We start from the raw sequence: 14,936 nt of genomic DNA, 5'->3' as shown, positions 1-14,936 counted from the left end.
GTCTGCAGGTCTCTCTTTTGGTTATATCAACCAAATACAAAATTCTTCTCCATCCCCCTCCCCCCCATCCCCTCAGGATTGCTATAGCTATTCGGAGATTTTTTGTGGTCCCATACAAATCTGGTAATCTTTTGTTCTATTTCTTTAAAAAAAAAAAAAATTCCATTGGTATTTTGATGGGGATTGCTTTAAATCTGTTTATTGCTTTGGGTCATATGGACATTTTAACAGTGTTGATTCTTCCAATACATGAACATGGGATATCTTTCCATTTTCCTGTGTCTTCTTCAATCTCTTTTAAAAATGTCATGTAGTTTTCAGCGTATAGGTCTTTCACATCCTTTGTTTACATTTATTCCTAGGTATTTTATTACTTTTGTTGCAATTGCAAAAGGAATTGTTGGTGTTTGTTTTTTCTCTCATTTCTTTTTCCAAAATTTCATTGTTAGTATATAGGAATGCAGAGGGTGTTTGTACATTTGTTTTGTGTTCTTCAACATTACTGTATTTTTTTAATTGTTTTTAATAGATTTTTGGTGGAGTCTTTAGGGTTTTCTATATACAGAATCATGTCATCTGCAAAAAGTGACACTTTTACTTCTTCCTTCTCAATTTGGATGCCTTTTATTTCTTTCTCTTGCCTGATTGCTCTGGCTAGTACCTCCAGGTCTATATTGAATAAGAGTGGTGAGAGTGGACACATCCTTGTCTTGTTCCTGATCTTAAAAGAGAAGCTTTCAGTTTTTCACTATGAAGTACACTAGCTGAGGGTTTGTCATTTATGGCCTTTATTATATTGAGGTACTTTCCTTCTATACCTATTTTATTGAGTGTTTTAATTATGAATTGATATTGTATCTTATCAAATGCTTTATCTACATCTATTGATATTATCATGTGATTTTTATCCTTTATTTTGTTAATGTGGTGTGTCACATTGATCGATTTGCATATGTCAAACCTTCCTTGCCTCCCTTGAATGAACCCCGTTTAACCCATGATGTATTATCTTTTTTATGTGTTGTTGTGTTCAATTTGCTAGTATTTTTTTTAGTGTTTTTACATCAGTATTCATCAGAGATATTGGTCTGTAGTTTTTTTGTGTGTGTGTTATTTTTGCCAGGTTTTGGTATCAGGGCTGTGATGGCCTCATAAAATGTGTTGGGAAGTATTGCCCCTTTTTTAGTTTTTTTGGAAGAATTTGAGAAGGATAGGTATCAAATCTTCTTTCTCTGAAAACATGGCCATTGTGGATGCTATCCACCCTCTCCAATAATAACCTCAGCTAAGCAGTCACCTCACGCAAAATGAGGCCCATTTTCTTGTGTGCTTGTTCTTGTTGTGATTGTACTACAAGCCAACTCTTCTCTCTCCCAAATCTGCATTCTCCTATTTGCACACAGGTGCTGATCGCAAGAACACTTCTGCATACCATTTTCCATCTTACATAAACTTCCTGGATGCTAACTTCTATCTTAAGGTGTACTTACCAGAAAACCTAATTGGTGATTATCTGTACCCAGTGGACTGAAAAAGCAGATGACAAGATAAGAGGTAGACTCAGTACAAGGAAGCAGTACAGTGTTCATACATGGTGAATTGGGATGGTATTTAAGGGAAAGGAACTGCTCATTTGGTGTCATGTATCACGCATTTGAAAAATATGGGGAACATAATTATAGGGACCATGGAAGTGAATGGCTATTGTTGGGGGAACTGATATACTGGAGATGGAAAATGAAAGGCTGTATTTGATTAACCATCAGAGGCCAGCTGATATCTAGTGAGACTACCCAGAAGCATATAGTGAGATTTTCCTCTCGGGCAACCAAAGAGCATAAAGAGGTGAGAATAATGCCCTACACTTAATCATAAGAACAGCAGAGATCTAGAGAAGGTTAAATTCCTAATTAAATAGGCCTGCCATCCTAGGATAGGGGCCTTTATTGGGAAGTAATGTGACATGGAGACATAGGATAGGAAATCTAAGACGCAAAAATCTTGAGTTTCAATTTCCCCTGAACCCTGAACCTGCTGAAATGGCCCACTCCCCCCATTTAGGGGCTAGTATTTCTTTCTCTCTTCCTTGAAGATGATGAAGTAACCTCTTCCCCACAAGACAATCCACACCTTCTGGAAACTAGGAATATAACTTGGGTTATGTCACAAAAGGTGGTAGACAGCCTCCAAGATGTCCTTCAGTGACCCACATCTCTTGATTTTCATGCCCTTGAGTAGGACTGACCTGTACGACCAATCAAAAATGCACAAGTGACAGACTGCCTTCCAGGGCTAAGTCACAAAAGGAGTTGCTTACTCTGGGGACATCAGCTTCCAACTTGTGAGGATATTCAAGCAGTTACCTAAATGACTGAGGAGAGGCTCACATGGGATGAAATGACGCCTTCCTCCAGTAACTAGTACCAACTGCCAGCCTTGTGAGTAAGCTACTTTGAAAGTGGATTCTTGATCAAGCTTTTAGATGACATTAGCCCTTGCCAACATTTTAAACAAAATCATGAACCGAAGCTGCCTAGTTTAGCATTTCTGAGGCCAGAAACCCTGAGAAAAATACATATTTATTGTTGCTTCAATCCACTTTGTTTTAGGTCATTAATTACTTAGCCATAAGCTTAAAATAGATTTGATACCTAGAAGTAGGATGCTGCCATAACACATAACTAATACTGTGGGAGTAGTTTGGGGACTGGAAAGTGAGAGGAAGCTGGAAGAACCTGAGGAAAGTATTGGTGAAAGCTTAAAAGGCCTAGAATATAGACTTTTAGCAAAAGCCAAATGGTCTTGGAGGCAGCTGCCACTGAAGGCTTAAATGGAAGTGAGGAACTGTTTTTTAAAACTGTAGGAAAGAATATCCCTGTTATATAAAAATAGAAAGTCTATCAACAACCATCACTGCCATGATGTGGAAAATAGAAAGAAAATGTACCTAATGAACTGGCTGAGCTAAAGATATTTTCAGGCATATTGATGAAGGACTTGCCTGGCTTCTTGTTGCCTTAAGTAAAATGTAGTTTATGTGAGAGGAGAGAGAGAAGCGGAAGAAAGGGCTGTTGGACATAAAGGAGATAGGAATAGGTTTTGAGAATTCCTAGCATCTCTAGATGACAGGCTATGCTGAAATTAAGGAGTGGCTTCCAATCAAAGAGAAAATCCAGGTCACTGTCAGAAAAACATTCTATAATATTGAAGCCAAAATGGTGGGTAAAATGCTTTGTTTTTAAGATCTCAGAAGGATGTAAGGTGGTGCTAAGAGAGCTATTCAGTCAAACAACTTTGTGGAAGCCTCAGCAGAAGCTAAAAATAGAGAATTGTTTCAAATATTTTTGTGGGCATGGGTTTTGTGGCTAGAGTGAGTGCAGTGTTTTTAAATAAAACTATACCAGAAGAGATACCACCAGCTTATATCTAAAAGAATAGAGGTAGTAAAGAATGAAAAGAGGACTTTGGACCACCAAATCTACAAATAGAAAGCAGGCTGAAAAAAACTCAGCAGCAGACATTGGCTGCCTTTCACAGCAAAGGAACCATGATTCCGAAGGCAGAGATGAGCACAGAGGAGAGATCCAGAGCCTTGTAGAATGATTCTCGGGTCTTAAGAGAGATATTCCTAATCAAAGTCTTGAGAGAGATATTCCTAATCAAGGAACTGTCAACATTCCAATTAGTGGATTTCAAAGTTTTCCACTTACTTCAGTGGGAATGTGTGTAGTAGGTTACTGTGTGTATCCCACCATTTAATGTTGGGTTTGTTGGGAAGGGTGGAGGATGATAGATTTCATGTCTCTTTGGTTCACAGGTTTTCAGATATGGAGTAATTGTACTCTAGGAGGTGTTCTCCAGAAACTAGACCACAGAAGTCTCATTCACACCTGGACTTGATTTAGGTGACAAGACCCTGGACTTTGAGCTGATCCTATTAAAGGATTGAGACTTTTGTGGCACTGGGAGCAGAGGAAAGCATGTTTGTATGAGAAGAATATGAATCATTGGAGACACAGGGTGGACTATAATTGTTGGCAGCCTTCATGATGGCTTCCAGGGATTCTTACTTCCTGGCATTCACATCCTTGGCCAGTCCCCTCCTGCACTGAATATGGCTGACCCCCATAACCTATATAATACTGTTGAAGTGAAATATGGGGCATCCGTAACATGGAAGTCATTGTAGCTTTTGCTTTGGTCTTGCATGCCTTGCTCCAAAGATAGCCACCATGTCATTCAGGCTGCCCTGTGGAGTATTTCAAATGGATAATAACTGAGGCTTCCCAAAACAACCAGTACCAACTTAAAAGTGCCTGCTTAGAAGTAAATGCCCAGGTCTCAGTCAGGTCTTCAGATGATTACAGCCCAGGTTTCATCTTGATTGCAGCCTCAGGGAGACCCTGCATCAGTCCCACCCATCTAATCTACTACATGACTAGGCTTTGCTGGGTTTGCTGGTGATCCCAGAGATTTATTAAAGCAATAAGGAAGGAATGTGTAGTGAGAGGAATGCCAGCATCACTGACAGCTGCTGGAAGTAAGAGCTACTTTAACAGAACTGGACTCCCTGCTAGCAATGGAGATAATATGGCTCCAAAATAATCAAGTCCAGGTGGTGGCATAGGCAAGGAACAACTGTTTTTAATAAGTGGCCAGTATGGAGTGGCAGTCTGGGACACCTGATCCACAAATGATCGTTAACAAATCACAGTGTTCTTGAGGCAAAATAGATGGACAGACAGCCAGTGAGGGTATTGTTCAAACCATACAACTAGAAAAAAGATGGATTATCAGGAGTTGAGGACAGGTGCCCAGTGCAAATTAGTGGTCTCTTTCAAAGTTTCCAGTTTTCAGAGCTAAGGACATCCATTGACTTAAGGAAAAGCTGGGTTGCTAGGTGAAACATTGCAACATTACTGCAAATATACATAATGATTATACATGTTTTGCAAAGGGACTTTAGCCATTTATTTGAGTAACCATACTCAGAAATCCAAAGTATCTTCATGACCCTCTTATTAGAGCAGGGGTATATGCAGGCTGGGTAATTAATGGAATCCTGTCTGGCATATAGTGGGTACACTGGGACTATAGACCCACTTAGTGGGCATTTTCACAGTTGTCACATGCATAATTGGAAATGACATACTTGGTAGTTGTATTAACCCCTATATTGATCCTGTGGCCTCAGAAAGAGCTGTCATACGTGGGAAAGCCAAGTGGAATCCTTTGAAAATCAAAAGGAATATCGCATTCCAGAGGAGTGGCAGAGATTAGAGTGATATGAGTATTAATCCCCCAGAATATCTCCAATTAATTCACCTTTTGGCTTTTGCAAAAATCCATCCAGATGGATCATAGAGGATGACAGATACCACAAACTCAAGCAAATGGTTTGCTAAGTTACAGCTGCTGTGTCAGATGTGGTACCTTTCACCTATGGCAGGAGAAGGACACAACCTAAGAACATGATATTGGGCCATTGATATGGCAACTTCTTTTTTCTATCACCATCAGAAATAAGGATCAAAGATTTTTGTATTCATTTGAAATTAACAATAACAACTCCTTGGCTCTCTATTCTAATATAATCTGAAAAGACCTGGACTAGCCATTCACCTTGCAGAGCATCACTCTGGCCCACTATATGATGATGGGACCAGATAAGCAAGAAATGGCAAGTATGTTGGAAGCCTTGGTAAGACATATGTATTCCAAAGAGGGGACAGATAAAGCCTATAAAGATTCAGGGGCTCACTACATCAGTAAAATTTTAGGAGTTTAGTTGTCTGGGACCTGCCAGTAATCCTTTCCAAAGTAAAGGATGATTTAGTGTAGTTTATACCTCTCACCATTAAGAAGGAAGGCCACTTCGGGTTTTGGAGGCAGCATATTGTGTACCTGGGGATACTGCTTTTCCCCTATACCAGATGACATGAAAAGCTGCCAACTCTGAGTGGAGTCCAGAGCAGGAAAGGGAGCTATACCAGGTCCAAGGTGCAGTCCAAGCAGTGTTGCTGCTCGGTCATCACCACCCAGCAGACTCTGGTATTAGAGTCTGGTATTTGTGTCCTACTGGGAGATTATATCATGTTGATTTTAGGGTAAGCTTCAGTGGGAGACTAATAATGCAAACCTTTAGGGTTCTAGATCAAGACCATGTCTTCTGCAATTGAAGCCGAGAATTATACCTTTCAAAAACAGCCCCTGGTATGCTGTTGGGCCTTGGTAGAGATGAAACATGGGATACCAAGTAGTACTATGTCTTCAGAAATGGCTATGATGAGAGGATTTCAAGATGGTGGCAGAGTAGGTGGAAGCTGCACTCACCTCCTCCCAAGATCAAACTGGAATTACAACTAAATTAAAGAATAATCACTCTGAATAACCAACTGAATACTAGCTAAAGAGGAGTCTTATAACCAAGGATTTACAGGAGAGAAGCCACATGAAGACTGGTAGGAAGGGTGGAGATGTGAAAAGGGCTGCCTCTCTCCCACAAGTGGCAGCTGAGATTCTAGAGGGTTAGCTCAGGTGTAGGGAAGTTCCCCCGAGAAGGTGGAGCCTAAGCCCCAAGTCAAGCTCCCCAGACAGAGCACTATACCAGGAAGAGGCACCCACATAACATTCGCCTGTGAAAAGCAATGAGGCTTCTGTCCTGCGTAGAGAGACAGTCCGCTGGAGACATAGGCACCCTCTTAAGTGGCCAACACACAAAATATTGTTTGCAGCCATTCACCCTGGGCTTCAGCAGAGGGAGTGTGGAGTGGACTAGAATTGCCTGAGGAGAATCTGAGGTTTGTGGCTCTGGGGAGGGAGCTAAGGTGACTTCCCCCATACTGCTGATGCCAACTTTCTTGGGTGGAGCACTCCCCTCTGTGAGGCATCAGCTCCAGCAAAAGCAATTGCCTCACCTGAACACTCTCTCACCCCAGCCTGTGGATTTGGGGCCCTGCTGAAGTGTCAGCTGCCTTGGCCAGGGTGTTAGAGGTCTGGACAGACTCAAGGAATGTCAGTGACTAAGTTGTCTGGCCATGGGGCAACCGCCATTCCCCCCACTTTCTTGTGAATTTGGGACTTTCCCCTCATGGAAGATTCAACCTCCAGAGGCCCCACCCACCAAACCCCTAGTGGCTCCTGAGGTCAGGGCAAAATCTGGTACAGGTACAGTCCTGTGATTCTGGGATGGGAACCACATCCACTACCATCCCTGAAGCCTGACATGCACCTCCCCCCATGGGAGATCCACTAGCCCTATCCTCATGACTCCACTAGAGGCATTTTCAGTGACTAAAACTAACAAGCAGCCAGCAGGCAGAGGGAGGTGTAGGCAGATCTTGGGAACTCTTGAAACATTTGCTGACCTGCCTCTAGGCCTAGTGCTGGAAAAAACAAGCCTTGGTACACAGCTTCGTCCTTCCTGCATGCACCCAAGCCCATCAGAGGCAGCAATCAGGGGATTGTTTATAGCTCCAAAAAGGTTGTCAAGGGCCAGTCACAGATAGTGTCTGACATTGACTTGCACCAGAGCCCCTCCCAAGAGGCCCAGAACCAACACACCCAGTGGCCAGTTTCAGACAACATTGGAGCTTGATCCAACAAACTTCACAAGCAGCATATCCAAAGGGAGATCTCAGCAGGCACTAAACCCTGCTGAATTCCATTCACGTGGTCAGCACCTACACAGCAGCTCACACGCCATAGTAAGGGTTGAGCCTCACAGTCAGCTAGCCTGAGGGTCAGTCCTTTGCACAAGGGACCAGTAGCAATCAAGACTTAATTACAACAGGAGGACCCACATAACCCACACAAAGGATGTTCCTAGAGCACCTAGCTCAGGTGATCAAGGAGAATGTGCAGCTAGGTCCCACAGGACACCTACTACATAAAACCACCCCATGAAGACTGAGAGACCTAGCAGATCTATCTAATGCATAGAAACAAACACAAAGAGGCAGCCAAAATGGGGACACAAAGAAACATGACCCAAGTGAAAGAACAGGAGGAAGCTCCAGAAAAAGAGCTAAATGAAATGGAGGCAAGCAGTTTATCAGACACAGAGTTCAAAGTAATTGTCATAGGGATGCTCAAGAAACTTAATGAGAAGTACAACAGCATGAACAAGGACATAGGAAACATAAAAAAGGACCAATAAGAAATGAAGAATATAATATCCGCCATCAAGAATACACTGGAAGGAATAAGCGATAGGTTCAGTGAAGCAGAGAATTGTCTCAGCAATTTGGAAGACGGTAGGAAAAGCACCCTCTCAGAACAGCAAAAAGAAAAAAGAATGAAAAGGAATGAGGATAGTTTAAGGGACATTTGAGAGAACATGAAGCCTAACAACATCCGTATTATAGCATTATCAGAAGAAGACAGAGAGCAAGAGACTGAAAACTTGATTGAAGAAATAATGACCAAAACTTCCCTAACCTGGTGAAGGAAAAAGACACAAAAGTCCAGGAAGCACAGAGTCCCATATAAGAGGAACCCAAAGAGGCCCACCCTGAGGCACATCATGATTAAAATGGCAACGTTTAAAGACAGAGAGAATTTTAAAAGCAGCCGGAGAAAAGCAGTTAGTTACCACAAAAGAGCTCCCATAAGACTGTAGACTTTTTAAACAGAAACCGTTCAGGCCAGAGGGATGGGCATAAAATATTCAATGTGATTAAGAACAAGGACCTACATACAACCAAGACGACTTTACCCAGCAAAGCTCTCATTTAAAATTGAAGGAGAAATAAAAAGCCTCCCAGACAAGAAAAAGTAAAAGGGGTTTGTTACCAGTATTACAAGAAATGTTAAAGGGCCTGATTTACTAACTCGTAGTCATAGTAGCAGAAGGAGGAAACAAAACAGAACAGAGGAACATAGTTAAAAAATAAAATGGCGCCCAGCTGGGCATGGCTCAGCGGTTGAGCATCGACCCAGGATCCAGGTGATCGGGGTTCGATTTCTGGTCAGGGCACATGCCTGGGTTGCGGGCTCGATCCCCAGTCAGGCGCGTGCAGGAGGTAGCCGATCATTGACTCTCTCTCATCATTGATGTTTCTACCTCTCTCTCTCCCTCTCCTTTCCTCTCTCTGAAATCAATAAAGATATATTTAAAATAATAATAATAATAAAATAATATTAAAATGGCAATAAATATATACTTATCAGTAATCACATTAAGTGTAAATGACTTAAATGCTCGAATCAAAAGACATAGGATAGCTGAAAGGATAAGAAAACAATACCCATATATACTCTGTCTACCAGACCCACTTCAGGCCTAAAGATACATATAGACTAAAAAGTAAAGGGTTGGAAAAAGATATTTCATGCAAATGGAAATGGAAATGAAAAAGAGCTGGGGTAGCAATATTTATATCTGAAAATAGACTATAAAACAAATGCTATTGTAAGAAACAAAGAAGGACACTACATAATGATAAAAGGAGCAATCTGACAGGAGAATATAACCCTTGCACATATTTATGCTCCCAAAACAGGAGCACCCAAATATATAAAGCAAATCTTGATGGACATAAAGGGAGAGATTGGCAGTGATACAGTCATAGTAGGGGATTTTACACTCCATTGACATCAATGGATAGATCTTCCAGAAAGAAAATCAACAAGAAAACAGCAGCCTTTAATGACATACTAGATCAGATCGATTTAATTAATATATTCAGAGCATTTCACCCCAAAGCAGCAAAATATATACTCTTTTCAAGTGCACATGAAACTATTTCTAGGATAAACCAAATGTTAGTACACAAAACAAGTCTCAATAAATTTAGGAAGATAGAAATCATATCAGGCATCTTCTCTGACCATAATAGTATGAAACAAGAAGTCAATCACAAGAAAAAAAAAAAAAACTCTGAAAAACACACAAAGAGCCTAAATAACATATTACTAAACAATGAATGGGTTAACAATGAAAGAATTAACAAGATACCTTGAAATGAATGAAAATGAGGACACAACAACCCAAAATCTAGAGGGCACAGCAAAAACAGTCCCACAAGGGAAATTCATAGCATTACAGGCCTACCTCAGGAAACAAGAAAAATCTCAAATGAACAATCTAACTTTACACTTAAAGAAACTGGAAAAAGAACAAGAAACAAAGCCCAAAGTGACCAGAAAGAAGGAAATAGTAAAGATTAAAGCAGGGGTAAACAAAACTGAGTCTAAAAGCACAATACTAAAGATCAATGAAACCAAGAGTTCTTTCTTTGAAAAGATAAACAAGGTTTTCAGACCATTAACCAGACTCATCAAGAGGAAAAGAGAGAGAACCCAAATAAATAAAATCAGAAATGAAAGAAAGAAGTAACAACTGACACCAAAGAAATAGAAAAGATTGTAAGAAAAATTTAAGCACAACTGTAAGGTAACACATTGGACGATCTGGAAGAAATAAATAAGTTCTGGAAACATATAGTATTCCAAACCTGAATCAGGAAAGATCAGGGAATCTGAACAGACAGATTACAACTAGTGAAACTGAAGCAGTAATAATAAAAACTCCCTACAAACAAAAGTCCTGGACTGGACAGCTTCCCAGTTGAATTTTACCAAACATCCAAAGAAGAACTAACACCTATCATTCTCAAACTCTTCCAAAAAATTCAAGAGGAAGGAAGACTCCCAAGCTCTTTTTATGAGGCCAGCATTATCCTAATTACAAAACCAGATTAAGGCACTACAAAAAAAGAAAATTATAGGCCAATATCCCTGATGAACATAGATGCTAAAATCCTCAGCAAAATATTAGCAAACTGAATCCAGCAGTACATTAAAAAGATCATACATTATGATCAAGTGGGATTTATTCATGGGATGCAAGGCTAGTACAATATCCGCAAATCAATAAATGTGATACATCACATAAACAACATGAAGGGTAAACTCCACATGATCATATCAATAGAAAAAGCATTTGATAAAATCCAGCACCCATTTATGATAAAAACTCTCAGCAAAGTGGGAATAGAGGGAACATACTTCAACATTATAAAGGCCGTATATGACAAACCCATATTCAGCATCATAATCAGTGGGTAAAACCTACAAGCATTTTCCTTAAGTCAGGAACAGGGCAGGGACATCAGCTATCACCACTCTTATTCAGCATAGTACTGGAAGTCCTGGCCACAGTGATCAGACAAGAAGAAATAAAAGGCATCTAATTGGGAACGGAAGAACTAAAACTGTATTTGCAGATGACATGGTACTGTATATAGAGAACCCTAAAGACTCCACCAAAACACCACTAGAACTGATAAATGAATTCAATAAAAACAGGAGGCTATAATATAAATATCCAGAAGTCAGTTCCATTTTATACACCAATAATGAACTATCAGAAAGACAAACTTAGAAAACAATGCCATTTACAAATTGCTTCAAAAAAATATCTAGCAATAATTTAACCAAGGATGTAAAAGACCCATACTCAGAAAATTATCAGACACTTGGTAATACTTGGATTTTTTTTCTTTGAAGGAAATTTATTTTTTTACTCTTTAAAAAAAATATCTTTATTGTTGAAAGTATTATAGATATCCCATTTTTACCCCCATTGACCCTCTCCACCCCGCTCTTGCACCTGCTCCTCCCCCCAGGCCTTCACCACACTATTGTCTGTGTTCTTGGGTTATGCATATACACATATAAGTTCTTTGGTCAATCTCTCCCCACCCACCCCTGCCTTCCCTCTGAGACCCTTCAGTCTGTTCCATGCTTCTATGTCTCTGGATCTATTTTGTTCATCAGTTTATTTTGTTCATTAGATTCCACATATGAGTGAGATCATGTGATATTTGTCTTTCTCTGACTACCTTATTTTGTTTAGCATAATCCTTTCCAGGCCCCTCTATGCTGTCTTAAAAAGTAAGATATCCTTCTTTTTACAACTGCATAGTATTCCATGGTGTAAATGTCCCACAGCTTTTTTATCCACTCATCTACTGATGGGCACTTGAGCTGCTTCCAGATCTTAGCTGTAAACTGCGCTGCTATGAACGTAGGGGGGCATATATTCTTCCTGATTGGTGTTTCAGGATTCTTAGAATATATTCCTAGGAGAGGGATCACTGGATCAAATGACAGTTCCATTTTAATTTTTTTAAAATGGAACTTCCATACTGTTTTCCATAGTGGCTGCACCCCACCAGCCTGAATTCCCACCAGCAGTATACTAGGTATAATTATTGACATTTGTGAAGTAGAGGGACATGATCTGATTTTTTTTTAAAGACCACACTGGCAGCTGTGAGGAGTGAGTTGGAAAAAGAAAACAGATTGGAGCCTTTTATAGTAGCTTAGGTAAGATGACGGCTACAGGGACTGGGCTTGAGGCAGTGGGGAACAAAGTATACAGATTCAGAATATATTTTGGAGTTAGAACCAGAGAAAACTTGCTCATGAGTTGGATGTGTGATTGAGCGGAAAGGAGGAAACTAAGGTGGCATTTGGTTTTGTGGCTGGAGCAAATGGGTGGTTAGTGGAGCAAGTTATGGATACTGGAGACAATGGGGGGAGAATTTGAAGTTTGTTTGATTAGTTGGTTTTTAAGTGAAGCTTTGGAGAATTAAAAGCTCCGTTTTGGACATAGGCACTTAAACATTAATCCAAGTAGAGATTTCAAATAAGCTACACGAGCCTGGCGTTAAGGTCTAGGGAGAAGGCAGGGTGAGGATACCTATGTAGAAAACACCCACTACCATTTGGGGTTAAAAATAAATAGCATTTTCTTTTTGTTACACAAGATGTTTTGTCTTTATTCACCATCAGTGCATGTTTTGGTAGGAATATATACTTTAAGTCTGAATGAAATAGGCTTGAATACCAACTCTCCATTTAAATATTATTTCTGAAGCTGTTTTCACTTCATTTTCATTTTCTCACTAGTTTTTTTGTTTTGTTTTTGTTTTCAAAATATTACAGACGTCCCTTTTTCTCCCCAATGACCCATTCCACCCTTTCCCTTCCCCCTCCCCAGTCCCTCTCCACACCATTGTCTGTGTCCTTGGGTTGTGCATGCCTGCATATAAGTTCTTTGGTTAATCTCTCCCCCTCCACCCACCCACCTACCCTCCTCTATCCCCCTGAGATTCGTCAGTCTGGACCATGCTTCCATGTCATTGAATCTATTCTGTTTATCAGTTTATTAAGTTCTTTAGATTCCACATATAAGTGAGATCATGTGATGTTTGTATTTCTCTGCCTGGCTTATTTCGCTTAGCTCACTAGTTTTTATAGTGCCTGTTTCTGCTCCAGGCAAGCAAATATTTATACACCATGTCTCCTTGAAAGCATCTATGTTTCCTTCAATGTAAAGCTAGTTGCCTAATAAAAACACTTCTCTGATGGGTTCAAGTAAAGTTATGATTTTGTACATTACTTAGGTACTTGTTTGCTAGAATGGGAATGATGCTCTTTCCATATTTTTGCATCTTAAGCAGAAGCACTGCTAGTCTACACATAAGACATTTGAGATATCACATCTAGTTTTAGATGTTCTATCTATATTTTCAGCTGGCAGTTCTTCAGATTAGGACAAAGGCATTGACTGAAAAAGATTGTGGCATTATCAGCTTCAAGGTGGTTATTGAAACAAAGCCAGAGTGGATGAGACTGCTCATGGCGTATTTATAGATTTATCGTGAAATTCTAAAACTTTTGTTATGCTATCCATTTTTTTCCCTTTTCATAGTTTTTTCCTTCTTATATTTTGATTTTTTTCCTCATGAGCTTATGTGATACTGTTTCTTCTATAGATGGTTCATATGAATGCTTGTTCTTCCAAAGTGATAGGTGTGGATAAAATTAGTATTTTTGGGTTTTCCCTTACAGGAATTTCGAGTGCATAATACTACCAAAGTAGCTGTAGAAGACTTGTCTTTGAATTTATATGAGGGTCAGATCACTGTTCTTCTAGGACATAACGGGGCAGGAAAATCTACTACTCTGTCTATTCTCTCAGGTATGTATTTAACTCTGTTCGGAGGGTGTTCTCACATAGACACTGTAGATTAAGCTTATAAGTTTTTGTGAATCCCCTTAACGTTAACAGTTTTGTCATTTCAGTGATACATAAAGTTGCTTAGTAATACTCTTTCTTTTTAAGTTGCAAATGACTTCTTGTGAGAGATACCATGTGTTAGATTTTGCAGAGACATCAAAGTAGCCTTTATAAACATGTTCAAAAAAACAAAGAACTTATATGCATATATGCATAACCCATGGACACAGACAATAGTGTGATGAACACCTGGGGTGGGCAGGAGTGGGGTGGAGCTGGTCAGCGGGGTAAAAAAAAAAGGGGAAGCTGTAATACTTTCAAAAATAAGGATAAATTTAAAAAAAAAATAAAGGAAACCATGATTAAAGAAATTATGAAAACAGTATCTCATTAAGTAGAAAATATTAATAGAAAAATGGAAATTATTTTTAAAAACCAACTGGGAATTCTGGAATTCAGAAGGACAATAACCAAAGTGAAAATTTTATTTAAAAAGCTCAATAGTAGATTAGAATTGTCAGAGGAGAGAATCAGTGAACTTGAAAATAGACTGATAGAGGTTATTCAGTCTGAAAAGCAGGGGGGAAAAAATAGTAGTAAGAAAAATTATCATAGGTAGGGGATCCAAGATGGCAGTGGAGCATGTGGAAGTTACTCACCTCCTCCCAGGACTAAATTGGAATTAACACTAAATTATAGAACAATCAACTTGAATAACTAACTGAAGACTAGATGAACAGAAATCTTAGAACCAAGAATTTATAGAAGAAGCCACTTTGACTGGTAGGAAGGGCGGAGATGCAAAAAAAGATGGCCCCGCAGCCACGTATGGCTGTTGAGATTCAGGAGGGATATCTCAGCAGCAAAGGTCCCCCATAAAGAGTGGGGGGTCTCAGTCCTATGC

The 14,936-nt window shown here is 39.7% G+C and overlaps 1 protein-coding gene across 1 annotated transcript in view; it reads left to right on the top strand.

The window, feature by feature from the left end:
• Nucleotides 1-14,936, top strand: part of LOC308554460 (phospholipid-transporting ATPase ABCA3-like) — a gene marked incomplete at both ends in the record, with an annotated part of 195,441 nt that overhangs the window by 81,470 nt on the left and 99,035 nt on the right. Inside the window, one exon of the mRNA XM_081131700.1 lies at nucleotides 13,864-13,993. Coding sequence (XP_080987826.1) covers nucleotides 13,864-13,993 — 130 coding nt within the window. The remainder of the gene's footprint in view (nucleotides 1-13,863; nucleotides 13,994-14,936) is intronic.

This window comes from Miniopterus schreibersii (assembly GCF_964146895.1).
Source record: "Miniopterus schreibersii genome assembly, chromosome: 3".
Taxonomy (NCBI): domain Eukaryota; kingdom Metazoa; phylum Chordata; class Mammalia; order Chiroptera; family Miniopteridae; genus Miniopterus; species Miniopterus schreibersii.
Note: the sequence above shows the minus strand (reverse complement) of the source record. Positions and strands in the feature narration are given on the sequence as shown.